This window comes from Drosophila novamexicana, unplaced genomic scaffold, assembly GCF_003285875.2.
Source record: "Drosophila novamexicana strain 15010-1031.04,08,12 unplaced genomic scaffold, DnovRS2.1 tig00000008-arrow-pilon, whole genome shotgun sequence".
NCBI classification, from domain to species: domain Eukaryota; kingdom Metazoa; phylum Arthropoda; class Insecta; order Diptera; family Drosophilidae; genus Drosophila; species Drosophila novamexicana.
The window spans coordinates 88296-101364 of record NW_020824765.1 but is presented as its reverse complement, the minus strand read 5'-3'; the positions used below and the strand labels follow the sequence as shown (position 1 = coordinate 101364).

The 13069-nt window shown below is 41.5% G+C and overlaps 1 protein-coding gene across 3 annotated transcripts in view; it reads right to left on the bottom strand.

Moving 5' to 3' along the window:
- Positions 1 to 92: 92 nt before the first annotated feature.
- The window catches only part of LOC115764454 (myb-like protein I), a 62348-nt gene continuing 49371 nt past the window's right edge, over positions 93 to 13069 (bottom strand). Inside the window, exons 2-11 of one of the 3 annotated variants that reach the window (XM_030707491.1) lie at positions 9410 to 9848; positions 8521 to 8803; positions 8132 to 8439; positions 5889 to 7164; positions 5585 to 5820; positions 2792 to 2972; positions 1811 to 1867; positions 1377 to 1460; positions 1140 to 1288; positions 93 to 1053 (exon numbers count right to left, since the gene is read on the bottom strand). In XM_030707491.1, coding sequence (XP_030563351.1) covers positions 929 to 1053; positions 1140 to 1288; positions 1377 to 1460; positions 1811 to 1867; positions 2792 to 2972; positions 5585 to 5820; positions 5889 to 7164; positions 8132 to 8439; positions 8521 to 8803; positions 9410 to 9848 — 3138 coding nt within the window. In that variant the 3' untranslated portion in view covers positions 93 to 928. The remainder of the gene's footprint in view (positions 1054 to 1139; positions 1289 to 1376; positions 1461 to 1810; positions 1868 to 2791; positions 2973 to 5584; positions 5821 to 5888; positions 7165 to 8131; positions 8440 to 8520; positions 8804 to 9409; positions 9849 to 13069) is intronic. The other 2 variants (XM_030707500.1, XM_030707508.1) reach the window with 2 other exon arrangements.

Below are 13069 nucleotides of genomic sequence, written 5' to 3'. Positions count from 1 at the left end.
ACGCAAAGGAGATTCATATTTTTAATTATGTTGGTTTTTTATTACAATTATTTAAATATTTTTTACGTTTTCAGTATTTCATGATTTTGTTTGTTCTTGTGTACCATTTGAATTTTGCAATCGAAATACGTTTGTTCTTGTATTAAGTTTTTTGTTCTGGGCCTTCGACAATTGCTACATAAATTTGCTTATTCTAGATTTTTAGTGCGCTGCCATACATTTTAGTGGGTTGTTTGTTTATGGGCTAGAGGGTTTTGATGGCCAAATGAGAATCGTTAATTGCTAGAGTTTATAATTTGCTTATAAATTGTTTAAATAAAATACACTTTAGTATACACGTTATATCAATATAGCCAACGCATTAAATGCAATTATTTTTTAAATCAAATAGCTTACGTTTTATAAAGAATTTGTTTACTTGTGTCATTATGCTTCTTCTTTTTCTTTCTTTTTTTTCATTTTGGTTTTGCGCTTAGCCATACAAATTGATAAATGTAAATCTCTAGTTGTGAATTTGTTATACATATACTATCCCATTTATATATATATATATATTTTTGTTTTTTTTGTTTTTTTTTGTATTTTAATTTTTGGAATGGCACATCAATATCATAAAATAGGCCCTAAAATCCGCAAAGGTTTGCGCCTGTAGACTTTAGACGTAAGCCTACTTTTAGGCTATTTGGGATATGATAAATGTTAGTCCATAATGTTAGTCATAAATAGTACATGGTTGTATTTAATTTTGTTGACTGTGGCGAAGTGTGGGGAAGGGGGCGGTTGACATATGCTGACATTTATTGTAAATGCTATGACACAGCTTTTACTTTACATGGCCTAAAAACTAAACGCTAAGTGTTTAAAACTATCACAAAATACACACAAACTATATACAGTATATAGCAGGCCTCTATATGTACACGCCCTACTAGACCATGCCCTTGGACATCATGCGCACAGTGTTCTTCAAGGCCTGCCGCTTGTTGCAGAACCAGATGCGAATCACTTCGCGCTCGTAGCCCAGCTGATGGGCCAGGCCAGTTATTTCGGTGCCTAGTCCATAATGAAAATAGAATATGCATTAAAGACAAGTCCCAGTGTTTGATTTTCATTTTGGTCAACTGAAAGTTACCACTCACCCGATGGATGCGTATTGCGCTCAAAGTGCGCGTTCAACAGCTCCAGTGCCTGAGGTGTGAACGAGGTGCGACGCTTGCGCTTCTTCGAGGGCTCCACGCCAATGTAGTCTGTCAGATGGTTCTGGCCGGACTTGTAGCGATTCCAGTGACTGTATGTGGGAGTATATAGAGATATAGTTTAGTTGGGTTGCCCATTGTATGGTTAGACGTTGCGTGGAACTGCCTCCATACTCTCACCTCTCTTCGGCCTCCTTCATCCAGCGCTCCAAGACGGGCTTGATTTTCTGTGCACTCTTTGGTGTGATGTCGAGTTTCTCGAACCTACATGGTATATAGATAGAGTATCTTAGTAACACACCGAATGTCTGTATGCGCTAATTGGATTAACGTAAAAGAAACGTAACTAAAGTGCCAGGACATTGTCAAGTAGCATACTTTGTCTTTCTTTTGGCTTTACAAAAAACATACAAAATTTGTTGTTGAAAGCTGCTAAAATTGCTCATTGGCAATGCCCTGGCCAATTTGATTAGATGGTGTTGGAAAAGCGCATACTTATAACATATAAATACAAAAAGAAAATGTAAACAAAATGAGCTCTTGCACTTTAGTTAAGTTTCTTTCACACACACACACAGATACACACACGCACTCACACACACACACACACATACATGTTCTGTTGTTGCGTCGACAGTTGAGCGGCATACATCTGCGCAGCGAGTGCACTGCTTGCATATTGGTATTTGCCATTCGACATTTGACATTTGACATTTGGCGTTTGACGGTTAACGGTTAACGGTTGACGTGAGGTTTTGACAGTCGGTTGACAGCGAGTTGTGAAACGGTAGTGTGAAGAAGGAGAGACGGTTGGCGATTTGGCGATATCAAAATAAACAAATAAAATAAATAAAATAAATTTCGCATTATTTTTGTTGTCACTTGTTTAAATAATTAACTAATTAAGCATTATGTTCGATATATTAATATTAATACATACAATATATGTATATATATATTTGTGTATATATATTTACTTTTAATAGCTTGTTCAAAATGTCCTGGCACTCTAAAAATGGTTCCAGAAATATTATAAAACTAATTAAAACTAAAGCGTTCTCAATTTGTTTCAATACAATGCAAATTTCCGTTTTTTTTTTTGATAAATTATAAAAATAGATTTACTCTATGGATTTTCTAAGCTCTTTTTGTCCTCAGGTTGGATTAATTTTGAGTAAATTTGAATTTTAAATTTGGTAAATAATAAAAATTCAATTTTATATAAAGAAAGACTATAGTAAGGCTTTACAGTTTGTATATCACATAATTATTTTTGTTTTTATGTAAATAAAGGAATAAATTCAGAGGAATTTGAATATTTATTAAATACTTAATACTTAAGGCTCACATAATAATTTTATGTTAAGTTGTATTTAACAGATTTTGCTCTGAGTGTAATAAAAAATTCGATTGATACCAGCTAACGCTCGAACGTGCTTGAATACTATAAAACAGAATTAAAATTCTTTTGTAACTTAATCTAAAACGATTGTAAACTATTTAATATCTAATATTTAATGTACATATCTCATTTAATCAATTTAGATAATTTGTTCGTAGATACGTATGTAACGTGTCCTCTATTCATAGCTCACCTGCAAATGGCACTCTGGCTGTACGCGGGTCCCTCGGTTACCGAAAGAGCCTGTCCAACCTGGGTCTGGGTGAGGCCCAGCGAGAGGCGCCTCAGCTTGAATGCCTTGGCGAACTCCTTGATCTCATCCAGGTCAATGCCATCGACCACATTGGTGGTGGCCTGGTTGATGGTGGGTTCATCTGCAAAGTAGCGTTCGGTTGAAGGGTTAAAGTCAAAAGGGCATAAGCGAGCCTTACTTTGCTAACGCTAAGTGATAAGCTAAAATGGCGGCCAGTTAGTCAAACCGACTGTCAAACAGTTTAACTCGTCGTCTGCCTCACTGACAGTCTCTTAACGAGCCCGGTTCACGGTAAATAACTGCCAATGCGAAATGACACCATAAATTGCCTCCGAGTCGCGGCTCTTAATTACAGTTAATTGCGGTAATTGCGAAATATTATTAGAGTGTCGCAGGTAAATTGATAAAACTCATTTTCCATATAGCCCGGGAAGGAACTTGGATGCGGATGTTGTTGTTTTTATTGGCCTGTCACTTAGCTCTTGTTATGCTTGTCTATTAGCCAAGGCAGGCAAAACTTATTGCCTTTATATGCTTAATTTGTTAGCAGCTGTTGTTGCTGCGCCAAACTACACGCACAGAAATTTGATTTATTTATTAATGATATGCAAGCGACAACAAGGAGACGACAACAAGGAGACGACAACAAGGAGGCGAGCACGAGGACGAGGACAGAAGACAGAGGACACCATCAGCAGGCGGCGTGGCAGCAAGCCAAACCAAAGCCATTCACTTGACTGTAACTGCAGCCCAGCTTTAGCGGTAATTAAGATGCGCCTCCCCACACCCACACCCACACCCAGACCCAGTCTTATCCTTGTCTGAATCCTTGCCAAGCCATAACTTGGGCTGCTGTCGTCGCCGTCTTTGTTGTTTGTTTTGCTTCGAGAAGTGAAATATGTCATTAAATACGAAAACATCTTAAGTTTTTGTATGCATCAATTAGTAGTAATTAAGCTGCATATTGTCTGCAATTTGTATGCGATGCGACACTAGAGAGCTGCCATCAAGTACGAAGTAGCAAGTGGCCAAAGAAGCAGAAGCAGAAGCAAACGATCCCCCAATGCAATCGAGACTACGTACGCTACGTGGTACTAAACCTGTTAGCTGATGGTTTAGCTGATGCCTCTGCCTGGGGCTTGGCTTTGCCTTCTTGTTGTGCTGATTGCATTTTTAATGCATCCAAAGTTTCAATTAAGGTCTTAGCGAGCTGCTACCACAATGTATACATGTATACATCCATGCACGCATGCATACATTTGTTTTTGCTAGCGAGCAGAACATTAATTGACACGGGCTCAAAATATCATAGAGTGCTGACGTTTAAGAAAGTTTAGTTTATTTAACTTGAAAAATTGGTACATTTACATAAATTAAATCCAAATTCTCAAAAACTTCGATAAACCTTGTTCGCATTTACCATTTCAATATATTTTAAATGAAAATAAAATGAATTGAATAAAATAAATCTCGCAAAATTATTTTAAAAAGGTTCGAAAAAGGATTTGTTATTCAGCCAAAATATAAAAAAAAGAACCGAACAGAAAATGTAAATATTTGCTTACACAATTAGTAAGCATATTCAAGACTCAGAAACACACACGCACACAAACACACAGATAGATACACACACTCATCATGTAATGCTCAATGAGCACAGAGCTGGGATTAGGGTACATGAAATTCGAGTGCCAGGTGAAAAGCTCAATTGGAGTTGCTGTTTTTTCAGCTTGTTGATAATGTTGAATTGATGCAGTTCCCTGATGATTTGATATTTTAAGAGCTAGCCCCAAAACTTCGTGTGCAGCGTGGCGTATGAGTGATATAAATACACACAAACGCACACATACAAACACATGCACACACACTTATAAGCAGTAAGTCATTTTCGGCAACTTTTTCAACATTAATTAAAGCGATTCGAGTACAGCAACATAAATAAAACTTCGACTGCGTTTTAAATGAAAACAAGCCCTAACAAGTTAACAGGATTTTATGTAATTTCTAAAAGAAAATGCGCGTCAAGTTTACAGTGGGGGAGGGAGGGTGCAGCAACAGGCCTTTTCGAGCAGCTAGTTCTGGCCTGGCCCGCGTCGCATGTGTGCAAAAGTTTCGCTGTGCATTTACACGACTTCCCAGAACATGGTCCATAATTGATGCAGCCGCGAGCTGCTTGACGAGCGCCGCACAAAACTCTAGCCAAAGATTTTGCAACGCGCTGCCAAAAGTTGAAAGATGTCAGCCGAAAGTGTTAGCCAAATTAGCAGCAGTGTTGAACCTGTCACGCGTCGGTAACAAGTCCGGGGAAATAAGAAACAAATCTCAAGCAACAGCCTGTCAAAAGGCGTTTCACTAAGTTGCTGCGATTAACTGGCATGAATGAGTACGGAGATTATTAGAAAACTAATAAATTGTAGATAGAAGGCAACTAAATGCTCTCCAGATTTACATTAGAGACCTTTAACTTAACTCTTAACCTTAATTCAGTTCTGGTTTTTTAATTAAAATATGGACTGGAATGAAATAATTTTATTTTTACACTTCATTTATTTACTGAACCCGAAATTAGACTTGAAAACGATTTAAAGAATTTCAAGAAATATGTGGATGGTTTTAAGGGACTAGAAACTTCACTGCACAAAAATTAACAAAATAAATTGATCGAAGGATCAGGCAGTTACAGACTAACTAATATTAGAGGAAAATATGGAAAAAGAGTCGATCTTTACTCACTCGGTGAATCCATAAGCAGGTCGTTGTCATTATCGTTCCCATTGGGCGACAGATGTGGCGGCTCGCTGCGCGATGAGGGGCTCAGCTTCAAAGGCTGCATTAGTGAAACCCCTGATGTGGATGGCCCTGGCAAGGGTGAATCGTCACGCGGTGAGGCGGATAAGGCACGCGTGGCTGTAGCCGTCGGCGGGCCCAAAGATTTGGTGATGGTTAGCTCGCCGTTGGAGGCGTTTAGTCTAGGGGAGCAGAAGAAGGCAAGCGTTTAGATAATCCATTCAAAGTATAATTCCTGCCAAAAGTTTACCTATTGATGCTGCTAAGTACGCTGCCCGTGGAGCTGGACGCCGTTGCCGTCGCTGTGCAGTTGGTGGCCGCGGCTGAGGCTCCGCTGGAGCCGCCGCTCAAACTTGGTCCATTGCCCAGATAGTCGCGCTCCAGTCGCGGCGAGCTGCCCATGTTCAAGGCGTGCACGGGCGGCGAGTGTGAGCGGAACAGTGGAGATGAGTAGCCTCTTTCATTGCTGCTGCTGCCCATAGCGGTTGGAGTAGACACAGTGGGCGTCAGGCGTCCACTGAGCATGTTGCCAGTTCCTCGCTCATGCGGCAAATGATGCACCGACGCAGCGCTGGATGTGCTTAGGCCAGAGCTTGTTCTCGTGGCCGTCGCAGTGGGCGTGTGCGAACGTCGTTCGAGCCGGTCATGGTGCTGGCTGAGATTCATGCCTGTTGCCCCGGAGGAGCCGCGTCCTGGACTGTGCTTGGGCGAAGAGCCTGCCGCACTGCGCAAATTGTGCCCAAAATGATGTCGCGCCAGGGCAGCCGAAGGCGGCAACGCGGGCGGCGAGACGCTGCTGCTGCTGTTCAGCTCCAGCGGCTTCAGTTCCAGCTGCGGAGCCGTCAGTTCATCCGGATGCCTCAAGCTAATCTGTGGATGTGCAGCTGACGCTGCCGTCGTCGTGCCGTGCAGATGATGATGCAGGTGCGTTTGCGTCTCCGGCTTGATGTGCAGCTGCTGTTGCAGCAAGAACGCCGCAGCCGGCGGTGGCGGTGGTGGTGGTTGTTTCGTCGGCAGCGCCGGACTTCCCACAGTGGGTGAGCCAGAAGGCGGTGTTCGCTCCGCAGAGCGACGCATATCAGCGGCCAGGTGGGCATGTGGCAAGTGACTCGCCGCCGCTGCGGCGGCTGCTGCTGCCGCCAATTGTTGCTGCTGCTGCTCGCGTTCCCGTTCGCGCTGCTGCTGCTGGTGATTGGCGGCAGCGGCTGCAAATAGCTCCGGATGAAGCGCTGTCAGCAACTGCTGTACGCCCGTGGAAAAGAGATTAGGCTTCAGTAAATTCGTCGGTGTCTGCGCCAATTGCGGCAAGGCTGGCCCATGCTGTAACGCAGCCAGCGGTGGAGCCAAAAGTTCGCGTTGTTGTTCGCGTTGCTGTTGCTGCTGTTGGTGTTGTTGTTGTTGTTGCTGCTGCTGCTGCTGTTGCTGCTGATAGCTGGCAAAAGCTCCGAATGCGTTGGGTAGAAACTGTTCGCTGGTGGGAATCTGTGGGCTCACCGGAATGGTAAGAATGGTCTGCACAGCAATGCCTACGAAGGGAGAGTAGAGTGCAGAAGAGTTTAAAAAAATTTGTGAGTTAGATGCCTGTTATAATATTCGATATTTATAAAAATAATTAAATAAATAATCGTAGATGTCTATAATAATAAATAAATGTTAAATTACTGAAATAATAATAATAAATTAAATGTATATAAAAGTATGTACATATTATATATATATATATATATATATATATATATATATATATATATATACTGTATGATATATATGATACACAATTTACAATTATTATTTACAATAATTATATACATATAAATATGTAATCATAAATTTATAGCATATAATGACATAAGTAATTTAAGACTTCTGTACTAATATTAAAACCTTAATATGAATTAGACTTCGGCAGAGCCCAATCAAATTTGTGCTTCTCTAGGTAAATCTTTTAAATAATTTAAAGTATAAGATAAAATAAATTATGCAGATTCATTATTGAATTGAATCTGAATAACTGTGTTCTAGCGGTTGTCTGTCGAACTATGTGGTATAATATTCCATGGAAATAGCACAATTTTCAATCGATTAGATTCAAACTTGATTTGCATCTTTAAAATGACCATCTTTAAAATTGCCTTGCACGAAACTTTGAATATAAGCTATTTAAGAAATCTTCCCGAATACAATCCGTCAATATGCCATTTCTGCGACCCAAAGAAAGCAGAAAACTTTTAATTTTAATCTATAACTTTCAAATAAACGTTAATCCTAACTTGAAACTCAAGTCGGAACTGCCCAAATGGGTTGCTAAATCAAGAAAATTGAAAATTGCCAAATCGCTTTAGCTGTGGCTTTAATAGACGCGGCCAGCCACCGACTTTGGCAGCGATATAAGCCAAAGTCAAGTGAAGTCAACTATGTTATTGATACCCAACACAACTAAAACTAATCCCCAGCACACACATCCTGGGCATGTGTGTGTGTGTGTGTACCCACCTTGAGCTGTAGGTATGAGTAGCTGAGCACCCTGGACACCCTGCACCAGCTGCCCGGAGGCGAGTATCAGTTGCGGCATCTGCGCGCTCGCCGGCGGCGCTTGGAGCGCTGGCGGTGGCGATGCGGTCGCTGCAGCCAACACATTGGCCAGCGTCGTCGCGTTGAGGGAATGGGCATGGGCATGCGGTGAGCTGCTGCTGCTGGGATTATCCTGCGGCTGCTGGCTGGAGGAGTTGCCGGCTGCGCTGCTGTTGCTGCTGTTGTTGTTGTTGCCCTTTGACGTCTTGTGCTTGTTCCCGTTGTGGCAGCTGCTGCTGTTGTTGTTGTTGTTGTTGTTGTTGCTGGGCGAGGTACTCGCTTTCGCTGCAGCAGCAGCTGCTGCTGCGGACGTGGATGTGACTCCACCTGCTGCTGCTGCTGCTGCTGCTGTTGTTGTTGCTGTAACAGCCTCTGCGCCAACGCTCAGATTCAATGGTGAGTTGAACACGGAGGCGGCTAAGCCCTGAAGACTTGCCAGTGCGGCAGCCGTGGCGGGATGATGATGGGAATGATGTGAATGCGGATGTTGTTGCTGCTGCTGATGCTGCTGCTGTTGCTGTTGCTGTTGCTGATGTTGTTGTTGTTGTAGTGTGGCCAAATTTTGTAATTTTTGCAAATTTATCATGTCTTGCACTGTTGGTTCGAGTGGGAGATAAACAAAAAGGTACATGGAAAATGTTTTCATTAGTTTTTGGTGAAGCAGTTGCAAAATTAGCAGAAATGTCAAAACGGAGCTCTTGAATGTAGTGAAGCAGCCCTAAAAGCTGCCAGCACTAATTGCCAGTTAACTCTATCGAAGGACTGCAAGTGTGTGAATGTGTTATTCAGGGATGGAAACTATCACAAAAACGTTAAGAATCGATAACAATCTCTATTTATTAACATATGTAATGTGTTAATGATGTGTAATGTGTGTTTCATCAATATGTTGCACTACCAATCACATCCAATATGATATGGAGATATTTAATTCGTCTCGCCGCTGATGACAGGGTGTCTCTCAGTCGAACACTCTCGGCCAGTTTACAAACAATAAAACAAGCTGAAGAATTCAAATACACTCATGTTATATACATACATATGTAACTAAACTTATAAGGACTTTATATTTTAGTCTCCCTGCTTATTATTTTATTGTTAACAAGTACCCTGGTTGTTTAGCATATTTATGCAGCTGTATATAATAGTTTCCATCTCTGTTGCTTGTCATTTAAAGTTTGGTTTTCGATATGTACTCACTAGTTCCATTGAGATGTGCCGCAAATGCCTTGGCCTGGGCTTGCTCCTCGCATCGCAGACGCAACGCCTCGGCAGTCTGATCCTCCGCTTCGTCCTCATCCGCATCGATTTGCATGGGCAGGGGCGAGGCAGAGTTCGTATCGCGCTGGTGGTTGGCCAGCGAGGCAGCCTTGGCCGCGAGATTCTTATAGAACTCCAGCTCCTTGACATGCTCCTTGGAGTCGTAGGCTGAGTGGGTGGAGTGTGCGGGCGAGAGCAGCGTCGGCTCCATGTCATCTTCGTTGTTGTTGTTGTGGTTGTGGTGGTGGTGCGCTATGTGCTGCTGCTGCTGCTGATGATGTTGCTGCTGGTGGTGCTGGTGATGCAAGGGGTGGTGGGCGTGGCTGCTGCTGCTGCTGGGCGAATGTATCTTGTGGCAGCTGATCTCCTTGTCGTAGTCCTGCAACCAAAGTGGATAAAGTTGATAATTAGTTATGAGCTTAAAGCACTTAAAACTTAAAGCTGGGCAAAACTATTGCATAACAAGAGCAACTGCGTGAGAACCGACAGAATATTACACATACGCCGCGTGCACCATAAATCACGGCACAGCCAATGAATTGAGCGCCGTGGTTGCATTTATTAAATTATATTTGCGCATTTGGTAATTACATAATCCACAGCACTGTCAATTGTTTGACCACGCCCAGCCCCCATACGGGAGGTGGCCATTGTGCCGCAGGGGTCCAAATGTTTGCTGATTGGATTATTATTTAAGCGACAGCCGCGGCATTTACTCGTATTATATTACATTTTGTCAGCTCTGCCGAGTGTTCATTTACATGTTTAAATATTTCACATGGGGGCTATATGAGTTAATAAGTTAATTTAATTTTTGTTGTAATTGTCAACGCACTTTTATTGTTTGACACTTATTGTGTTTCCTGCTGGCAGGGGCTCAAGCGCAATTTATGCAAATTTAATTGGTTGCAATTGCCAATTTGTGTGTGAGTGTGTGGGCATTTAAACGGAGGCACATAACTTGAAGGACATTAGGTAATTAACAATTAAATTAATTAAGGAACGTCTCTTTATTTTAGTTTCGTTGTTGAAGCTCATCAACTCGAAGACGTTCAATTTACTTTGCCGAATCAATTTAAAATGTTTTTATACAATGCGAAATGCGTTAGAATAGAAGATATAATAAATATATTTTATCTTTATTTTAATATTTAAATGTGATATTTTAAAGAATCCTTTTCAAATAAAAAATTCTGCAGCTAAAGCCCTTAAATATTCCGTCCGTATCTTCCATCGAAGCATTTGTTATTTAAAGAAGGAACTTGCCTCTGGGTAAACAGGACGCCATAGAGAAAATATTTATAAAAAAAAGAAGAAAAGTGGAAAGGTAAACCAATATAATTATTGGCAATTAATGCTGGCAACGCTCTCTAAATGTGCTGCAAGTCCAGCAGGAACCGGCGGTAGAACGCGCCCGTTTGGCCAGGAAATGTGGCAGGGAAGAGGCCCCACATTAATGCCAGGGCGTCGCAGTTGCCTAAGTGCGGGTTGCTGGCGTCTCCGGCGTCGTGGGCCGCGACGTGCCCTGGCCAGAGCTTCAATTAAATTTTATTTGCATAGGAAATTAACATAATTGTAGTGCAAAATAACAACCCAAAAACAAAATAAAAAGCAGAAAAAAATAGAAAAATGCACGGCAAAAAGCAATAAAAATAAGCAGCGAACGTGACAGTACAGAAAAAGTGTTAAATGTGCAAGGAATAAATGCAAATAGAAATTTGTTGGCCACAGTGATAATTAAATGAATTTTTATAGAGGCGTTAGATACTCGCCGAACCAATGGAAACCAATCTAAATACATGTTTCGTTTGCAATGCGACTAAGCATAAGGGTTACAGATAATCACATAAGAACAAAGAATTTAAATTTTGTACTTATTTCAAAAATATACTTTTGTATTTCAATAATATTTAAGCTCGCAGTAATTCTTTTTACTAATTAAGTTAAATAAAAAGATAACAAATTATTTTATAATTTTACAACTTTTTTTACAGCAAACGCTTCGTAACCACAACTAATCTGTTAACTATGTGACTTTATAGAAGACAATTTATTGTTTTACATTCCAAAGCGGGTTTTCAGCTTGAATTTTAGTATCACATTTCGAATAAAAGATAACAAAAAACTGCTTTCAATCGACCGTCGAAAGATGATTTTTCTCTTTTTGATTTCATTTAATTCTCTTTTTTGTACGTATGTTTTTCTACTCTGAAAATCACGGCATATAAATGCTGTCCTTTATCATCTAATGACACACTCTAAAAACGTATCCTGTGTCCATCTATTACAAAACTGACTGCAATAAGTATGCAACGACATTTGCCATATGCCAGGACAATAATTAAGCGCTTGATATATTTCATTGCCGCGTGCTTAAACTACATTAAAAGACGTAAAAACGTTGCACGTAGCTAAAACCGACTGCGTAATACTCTGTAGCCGGTTGCATTAGTCGAAAAGAGTCTACTTAATGTAAGGATTGGGTATCTTTAGACTTTAACAATAGGAAACTTGATGTTCATATGAACTTTTATAATGCATAATGCATTAACTGACCTTGGATCAAAAGTTGGTAATAAGACCTTCCAAATTTGAGGACTTTTTTTTTTGCACTTCTTTCTGCAACCTTGGTCCAAAAACTACGCTAATATGAATTGAAAGCAACTCGGACATTGCAAAAAACTAATAGACTCGTCTTGGATTTGGGAAGCGAGTGTGAAAATTGGCATTGATTGGCGACGACAACGGCAATGGGAGAGCACAAGCACCCGCAACTACTTAAGCAGGTGCTGGGCTCTGGCCAGGGCAGCAAAATTCATTAAAACACCAGGAGCTGGAGCGGTTGCCAGTGCGCAAACAGGACTCTCGATAGTTGTAGCCACCCGGTGAGGACGAGCAAGTTAATGCCGTTGAACAGCAAATCGAACTAAATTTATGACACACACATTGAACGAGCGCAAAAAAAGGAAAAAAAAGGTGAAAAGCTACAAATACAAAAAAAGGGAGGGAAAAAATGAAAAGCAGCCAACGTAAATGTCCTGTATGCATGTCCTTTATGCAAACAGACGACAACCGCCGACGACGCTGACAGTCACTATATGCCAGGCAGTAGTAGTTGGCGGGGGCTGGTGCTGGGGCGGGGGTTGGCTGATGCACTGATGTGCAATGAATTAACTTTTCAACATATTTACACCCGCTCAATTGAATGGTAGAGTGAGTCCACAGCCCAGGAGGTGCTGCCTGCCACTATGTGCGGGGGCGTGGCTAGCGCTGCGCCCGCGGCATCAAAGTTGCCGAACAAAACGGGGCATATAATGAGGCGCTGGCGTTGGTTATTGTTGCAGCAGTCGCAGCAGTTTCGCAAATGAGCGGAAATTAAAAACTGATTTAGTATGATGACAGTCAGTGCGGGGATGGGGAAGTGGGAGAGTGGGAGAGTGGGGGGTGTTGCAGCAGGGCAGTGTCACGGACTCTGCTGCAGCTGAGACATATTGAGAGATATCATTCACTTATGAACATTTGCCTACATATGTATATGCATTAATATGCTCTGGGCAGCCAAAACTTATATGAGCCTGCACAGCACAGAAGGGCGCCTCA